The sequence below is a fragment of the Aotus nancymaae genome, unplaced genomic scaffold (assembly GCF_030222135.1).
Source record: "Aotus nancymaae isolate 86718 unplaced genomic scaffold, 86718_ANA_hifiasm-v0.15.2.pri h1tg000083l, whole genome shotgun sequence".
NCBI classification, from domain to species: Eukaryota; Metazoa; Chordata; class Mammalia; order Primates; family Aotidae; genus Aotus; species Aotus nancymaae.
In genome coordinates, this window is record NW_026988498.1 from 1,997,509 (window position 1) to 2,005,660 (window position 8,152).

Sequence of the window (8,152 nt, forward strand, 5' to 3'; positions counted from 1 at the left end):
GTCCCTGAATTCCGCTCCAGGCCCTTCTCGTCGCTCTAAGACCTGAAATGAGCCACTTCCTCTCCAGGCCCTCAGAGTCCTTCTTCATCTCTTGGCTCAGTAGGTCAGAGAAGTTTCTGCTGCTTTCTTATTGCTGTGCAGCCCCATCAAAGCCCTTCTTAAGAACGAGCTCGGCAACAATGCACATCCTGTCTGTGATATTCTGTCTGCCCCAGACGGGTCTTCCGCTGCCCTAGGCCATCTGGGTAGCTTCATTTCTGTCCTTCCTTAACGCTTCTCTCTGACTGGCCATTCCCCAGACCTCCAAATCAGAGCTTCCTGCCACAGCCCTCTTTGCTGGGGCACACCACTGCCCCCCACTGCCTGGCTCTGACTGCCAAGGCTGAAGCCCTGGCATGGGCCCCCAGCCTCCCTGATGCCAGGTGGGCCGCAAGCCTGGAGCAGGCCGTGGCTCTGGGATCCCAGACTCTTCTCAGGACAGGATGGATCCCGACCTCAGGCCTGGGATCCTGACTCTCCTTCACTGCTCTTCACTTATACCCTCATACCCGGGGCAGTGAGTGTGACTGGGGACTCATTAGTCACACCCGCTGCAAGCACTAAGCATGTGCTACGTGGGAGGGCTGCACTGAGCCACGGGTGGACTCCACAGGCAGGGCCACCTTGGGACGCGCTCACAGCAGCATGCTCCAGAAGCCTGGACTCTGGAGTGGGCTTTGAGTGCTTTCTAGTACCTTCTGCAGGCCATGTGCCTGGTGCTAGCCTCACAGCACTCAGTAGCCCAGGTATCATTACTGATCTCATTTTCCAGGTAAGAAAACTGAGACTCACAGACATCAAGGTATTTGCTCAAGGCCACCTGGACAGCAAGTGGCAGATTTGGGGTTTAATTCCTTCTCCATCTCATTCTGGAGGCTTCAGGGGTTACACAACCATTGAATGGAATATCATCAGCCACTAAAAGCAGTGGCATGGGTCTCCATTATTTTCACAAAGAAAGGTGTCCACAGTATAGCATTAAATAGAAAAAAAAGGTTACAGAGTCATCTGCATGAGGCCATTTCCGAAAAGGAACAGTAGTACACATAGAGGATGTGAATGGCTAGAAAAGGAACGGAAGACAGGCAGCGCATGTTCCAAATATTCACATACGGTCTTTGCGTGGAAAATTGTTTCCATTTTATCCTGCTGTCTATGCATGTGTAGGTGAGCATTGGACTGACAAGTCCTAGTCCCTCCCTGACCGGTATGACATTTTCCTTCCCAAGAACTGCATTTCTCTTGCTCCTCTGCCTCCCCACCTTACACAAGGCGCAGCTGAGCCCAGACAGTCAGGCAGTTGACCTAAAACTGCCCAGCAGAGCACACCCCAAGTTTCAGGTCTGGAGCCCAGGAGTCTTGACTCCACACTCACAGGGGCCAGGGGCCTGGGGCCTGACCTGACCCGTGAGGTCTCTGACACTTCCCCCTCTGTGGGGAATGTGCCCCAGCCTGTACAGCAGCTGGCCCTGGGCCCTCCTTCAATATCCTAGGTAGAAAGGCTGAAGGTGGCCCAGGAGGAGGGTCTGGGCTTGGCCTGGCCACACAGGAGACTCCAGGGTTCACCTTTCCCCTTTGCTCCCACCACCTGCGATCCCTGCTGCCACTACCACCCCCGCTATGGCCTCCCTCTCAGCAAGACCAGAGCTCATCACTCAGCAGCAGCCATTTGGGTGGGCTCCACCAAGAACCCCCCGACTAGGTCAGAGGGTCTTACAGCCCCACTGGGGAAAGACACTGGAAGCCAACAAGGAAGCTTCAGGGCCAGCCAGTGGCTCTCGGCGTGTGTGTGGAGTGGGCGTGAGCAAGTGTTTCTTCCTTAGTGCACTTGCCTGGCTGCCGTCGCATGGCCTGGGCAGGGGCTGGAGAGAGACGCTCCCCAGGCCTGGCCCTGTCCCCTGTGCCTGCCCAAACTGTACGCTGGCATTTGTGCTGCCTCCATGCAGAGCCAGGAAGGATCGGACCCGTGACTGGGCCAGGGATCCCACCCAAGAAGAGGGAGAGGTGGAGGTTGGCTGATTCATAGGATTTACTTCCATGGAGAGCTGGAGAAATGGCTTCCAGGAAGCCAGAAAGGCAGGAAGACCAGATACCTGAGGTGGGAGAGAGGCCCGGGCAGCCGGAGCCCAGGGCGTTGGCACATCTCTGGAAGCTAAGCAGGAATGCGGTGGGAGGCGTTTATCCATGGCTGCTTCCAAGAGGCACAGCAAACTGCCACTATCAGGCAGAATTCCCAGGGACAGCAGGTGGGCGGCCCATACTCACCTTAGAAACACCCGCCCGCAGGGGATGGGAAGATCCCTCTCGGACTCCCTCTGCACTCCACGACCTCCCTCCCACCCGCTCCTCTCATCTTCAGGCTTCTTGCCTTTGCTCAGACTCCAGGGGCGTCCAGGGAGGACAAGGGGGTCCCTCCTCCAGCAAATGTTCATTGAGGGAGGAGCAGCCGTGTTTCTTCCACAGATCTGGGTGCCGCGGGCAACACCCTGGAGGGATAGGAATTAGGAACTGCCTCGCAGGCCCCAGGCCCAAGGGGCTCCAGGCTGGGTCTGAGGGAGAAAAACTGCTGTTTATCTAGAAACGGGTAAGCATTGTCAGTGAGGAATGTGCAGATTGCTCAGGGTTAGAGGATGACCTTCCCTGCAGAAAAGGCCCCAGGGATTGCACAGGATGGCTTCTTCAGCCTGGCATCCTGACTGATCCTTCTTCAGCCTGGCATCCTGTGCAATCCCTGGGGACTTTTCTGCAGGGAATGTCGCCCTTTCCTCTACAACCCTCCTCCTTGCCCCACTAAAAGATCCCCCAATAAAAGTCAATCACGCCTTCCTGGAATCCCAGCACTCTGGTAGGCAGATCACCTGAGGTCAGGAATCGGAGACCAGCCTGGCTAACATGGTGTGGTCCACACTGCAGGTCCCCAGGCCTGGCCTCCTGGCTACTCCTCCAGCAGCAAATCAACCAAAGCTGCTTCCTCTCGCCTGCTCCCTCACATGCGGGACTGATTCCTTTTCTAAGTCAGTGGGTAGAGAGGGGATGGAAGAGCCAGCAGATGCCTCCATAGCCAGCAGAGACAGCAACAGGACCGTGTTTCTGAGGGCAGAACCTTCCTTCCTGGGACCCAGCAACTTCCATTCCAGCATATCTTCTTCTCAAAGGTTGGATCTTGGTCCACTGTTGCAAAGAGAGCCCAGATCTAACCATCATGACAAATCTGGATGTACATACTGCCCCTACAGTGGTAACACTACTGCGGAAAATTGCTTCTTTGGCCAGGCACAGGCTTGTGCCTGTAACCTCAGCACTTTGGGAGGCCAAGGTGGGTGGATCACCTGAGGTCAAGAGTTCAAGACCAGCCTGGCCAACATGGCGAAACCCCGTCTCTACTAAAAATATAAAAAAATTTGGCCAGGTGTGCTGGTGCACACCTGTAATCCTAGCTACTCAGGAGGCTGAGGCAGGAGAATCGCTTGAACCTGGGAGGTGGAGGTTGCAGTGAGCCGAGATTGCACCACTGCACTCCAGCCTGGGCAACAGAGCGAGACTCCATCTTGGGGCGAGGGGGGAGGTGGGGATGGGAAATGCCTTCTTAGTTGGTTTGTTTTGGGTTTGAAGTGAACACAGCCGGGCGCTGTGGCTCACACCTGTAATCGCAGCACTTTGGGAGGCCAAGGCAGGCAGATCACGAGATCAGGAGTTCAGGACCAGCCTGACCAACATGATGAAATTCCATCTTTACTAAAAATATGTAAATTAGCTGTGCATGGTGGCATGCACCTGTAAACTCAGGTACTCAGAAGGCTGAGGCAGGAGAATCACTTGAATCTGGGAGGCGGAAGTTGCAGTGAGCTGAGGTGACACCACTGCACTCCAGCCTGGTGACAGAACCAGACTCCATTTAAAAAAAAACAAAGTGAACACAAAGGCTTTATTTTTCTTTTGTTATTTTATTTTATTTTTCTCCACAGACCCTGGGAAACCGCCTCTTGACCAGCTTGGCACTGAGGAATCACCACTTCAGAAATGAGACTTCAGTGACCGAATTCCTAAGAGGATGGCGCTTTCCTGGAGAAGCCCATGTGCGGCCAGGATGGGCATGGACTTTGCCAGGGCCTCCTGCTCAGCCAGGTCACCAGGCAGGTCTGAGGCTGCCTCTGCTCCATTCCGCTCTCACCTCCTCATCTTCTCTCTTCGCCCCCCCTCCACAGTCCCTCCTGTTCAGATCCCTGAGGGAGGAGACTGGGGTGTCCCGTCTCCTCTCCCCAGCCCCAGGTGTGCCCTGCCCACAGCCCAGGCAGAGGAGGGAAGGTCTGGCCTCAGCCCTGAGGCTGGAAGGGCCTGGAGGGCACTGGCCAGGCTCCGAGCACAGGGCTGGGAGGAACAGGTCACCATGAGTGACCACAAGAGACTATGGTGACTCCTGAAAATGCCCAGGTGCCGCCTCAGTGCCCCGGGCCACCCCTGGCTCCCAGGCTTTGTGCTGAAGATGGGATAAAGTGGACAGGCCCACCATGCTCCTCCACAGGTGTGCGCCCCCCGCAGGTGTGCCAAGGAGTACTCAGGCGGGAAAGTCACGAGTCCTGACTCTGAAGCCAGGACCTGCCACCTCCGCCCAGCCCGATTTCACCCACCACCGCCGTAAGTTGGCCTTGGCTGCTCTTGTACCCACATGAGGCTTCACTTTCCACATCTGCCAAGTGAGGCATGTGGGTCTGACTATCTGAGACCCAGGACAAAGGGAGCCCTAGGAACCCAGGGCTGTGATGAGCCCAGGTCTCATTTCTAAACCCCACAGCACCAACACAACCCAAGTCCACACAGGGCTGTGCGCTGCCAGGATGGAGGGTCCAGCCTGCTCACCCCCCTCCTCCTCCCCCTTGCTCTGCCATTTCCCCACCTCCCCCAACCCTAACCCACACAGATGCACACACACAGAAACACACATAGACACACAGACATACACACAGACAGGCACACACACAGACACACACACACAGACACAGATACACACACAGAGACAGATGCACATACAGACTCACAGACACACACAGACACACACACCTTCACACACAGACACAGAGACATGCACACAGACACACAGACATACAGAGACACACAGACTCACAGATACATAGACACACACTCAGACAGATGCACACAGACTCACAGACACACCACACACACACACACATACAGACACATACACACAGACACACAAAGATACACAGACACACAGACACACACACAGACTCACAGACACACACACACACCTTCACACACAGACAACACAAAGATACACAGAATCACACAGACACAGACACACACACAGGCGCACACACAGGCACACATAAACACAGACACACCAGACACACACACAGATGCACACACAGACACACACAGACTCACAGACACACACGGATAGGCAGACACATACACACAGATGCACACACAGACTCACAGACAGACACAGACAGGCAGACACACATAGACACACACCATCACACACAGACACACACAAAGATACACAGAGACACACAGACACACAGACAGACACATACACATACACAGACACACACATACATACACAGGCACACATACAGACACAGATGAGCACACACAGACACACATAGACAGATACACACACACAGGCACACATAGACACGGACACACAGACACACACAGACACACAGAGACAAACATACACAGACATAGTCATACATAGACATAGTCATACACAGACACACACGGACACAGACACACAGACACATAGACACATTGATACACACATATACATACATTTATAGACACACAGATACACATGCAGGCACACACACAAACACACACAGACACACGGACATACATAGACACACAGATACAGACACACACAGAGCCACACAGACATACACACTTGCACAGGCACAAACACAAACACACAAATACAGACATACAAACACACACAGACACACAGAGACACAGAGACACACACAGATGCACACATATACATGCAGATGCACACAAGCACACACAGACACATGAACATACAGAGACTTACACATAGACACACACTATGGAGTCACACAGACACACAAACATGCACACACAGATGCACACACAGATATACACGTATTTTATTTGCAGCCCAAGAGAGGCAGGCTGCGTGCAGAGGGTGGCGGCCGGACTGGCTCTGTCTGTGCGAGGCGCGGGGCTCCTGTTTGTGTAGGACATGTGCCCAGGTCCTCACCAGCAGCTCAGGCAGAGCCTGGAGCCAGAGGCACATCCCCTACCCACCTGCCCTCCGCTCCGAGTCAGGGGAGGCAGGACCTGCCCCTGGGGCCTGCCCAGGCAGTTCTCCCACTGCAGGTGAGAGGGGTCAGCTGGGAGGGGGTGGGCTGGAAGGAGCCCTGGAAGCAGGTGGGGGCCCTCGGAGGCCTCGCCCCACAAACCCCAAGCACACGTGGGACGAGGCAGTCCTTTATTTAGAACATTGCGGGGCTGAGGGACCCTCAGGGCAGCCCCAAGCTGGGGAGCCCCATTCCACTGCACAGCAAAGAGGGACCAGGCCCAAGGAGGCCACCTTCTGCCCAAGGTCTGGAAGCAGAGAGGGGCTTGCAGGCGGCCCAAGGGCACCGCATCCAGGCCCCAGAGAGCAAAGCCTTCCTCCGAGGGGGAGGCAGTTTCCCATCCACCGACCAGGCTTCCCTGGAAAAGTCCCAGCACAAAAGCAGCAGAAGCAGGTGGCCACAAAGGCTCGGAGGGCAGCGGGCCACCGGGCGGGGCAGAACGAAGCTGGGAGCCTCACTTCTGGGAGAGCATCCTCGCGAACTCCTCGTAGTTCACACGCCCATCCTGGTCCACATCGGCCTCGTGGATCATGGCATCCAGCTCCTCCTGCGACAGCTGCTCCCCCAGCTTCTCCATGGCCTGCTTGAGCTCGTCCACGGTGATGTGGCCGTCGCCGTCCAGGTCGAAGGCACGGAAGGCGGCCTGCAGGTCCTCCAGGCCGATCTTGGACTTCTTCACTGCCTCCAGGAACTCCGGGAAGCTGATTTCGCCGTCACCATCTCTGTCCAATTTGGTGATTAAATCCTTTAGCTGGTCCTCCGTGAGATTGTAGCCCAGGGCCTTCAGCGCTGCGCCCAGCTCCTGGGCATTGATAGAGCCGTTTCCATCTGTGTCGACTGCAGAGAAGGCCTGCTTGTACTTGGCCACCTGCTCAGAAGTCAGCTCACCAGCCATGCCTGCGTCCCTGCGCCTCGCGGAGCCTCCGAGCTGCTGCCCACCGGCCCTCACCTGCTGCTCTCAGAGCTCGTGGTCCAGAGTGCAGGCAGCCGCAGTGATCCGTGGCAGTGTCTGTCCCAGGCAGCCCTACTTGGCATGGGAACCCCCTCCTTTTCTGCAATCAGAAAAAAGGGAGGAGGTAGGCTCCCCACCCTCCAAATGCCCGGGGGTGAGAGCCTCCTCCCAGGGAGGGACAGATCAGCTTCAGACAGGAAATGCAGGAATGGGAGTGGGAGGGCTCTTAGGTGCCCAGGAACTGGCATGGGGTTGGGGAATGGGATGGCTAGCCTGCCAACCCCTCCTGGCCTTGACAGCAACCACCTCCCTCCAGGAACGTTCTGCCCAGGGGCCACTGTCCCCTGTAGCTGATTCGCAGAGATTCTGAGCAAGCCAAGGGGTTTAAGACAGCTTCTCCAGCTTCACAAAGGCCCAGCCTGGAGAGGGAGAGGGCTTGAAGAGATCTCCCTCAGGGGTGCAGCGGGCCCCAGCATTTGGCATTTCCATACCCCTCTCTCCGGAGCTAATGCCTAGCTCTTGCCCTGAGACTGGGACTGGTGGAAGGGAAGTGGGTGGTAGTATTGATTCTGCCAGGGCACAGCTGTGGGCATCGTCCGATTCCCAGTCGAGGGTCTAGAGACAGAGGATGGGGCTAGCTGCCTTTAACTTCAAGGAAGCAAGGGACCAGGGCTGCCTTCAGAGCCATAGCTGGTGCTGAGGTGTCATCAAGCGAACATGATGTGTGATTTCAGAAGAGAGGGAAAAACTTTTTTTCCCAGAATACTTTTTTTCCAGTCTCCCCAGAATACTCCCTTCGAGCTCAGGGATTCCCAGAATTCAG

The 8,152-nt window shown here is 55.8% G+C and overlaps 1 protein-coding gene across 1 annotated transcript; it reads right to left on the reverse strand.

The window, feature by feature from the left end:
• Nucleotides 1–6,831: 6,831 nt before the first annotated feature.
• Nucleotides 6,832–7,272, reverse strand: CALML5 (calmodulin like 5). The gene has a single exon (XM_012443340.2). It carries the CDS (start codon nucleotides 7,270–7,272, stop codon nucleotides 6,832–6,834), a length of 441 nt encoding a protein of 146 aa, XP_012298763.1.
• Nucleotides 7,273–8,152: the final 880 nt, after the last annotated feature.

Coding starts and splice junctions, on each gene's coding strand:
- CALML5 (XM_012443340.2), bottom strand. CDS start 7,272: ATGGCTGGTGAGCTGACTTCTGAGCAGGTGGCCAAGTACAAGCAGGCC.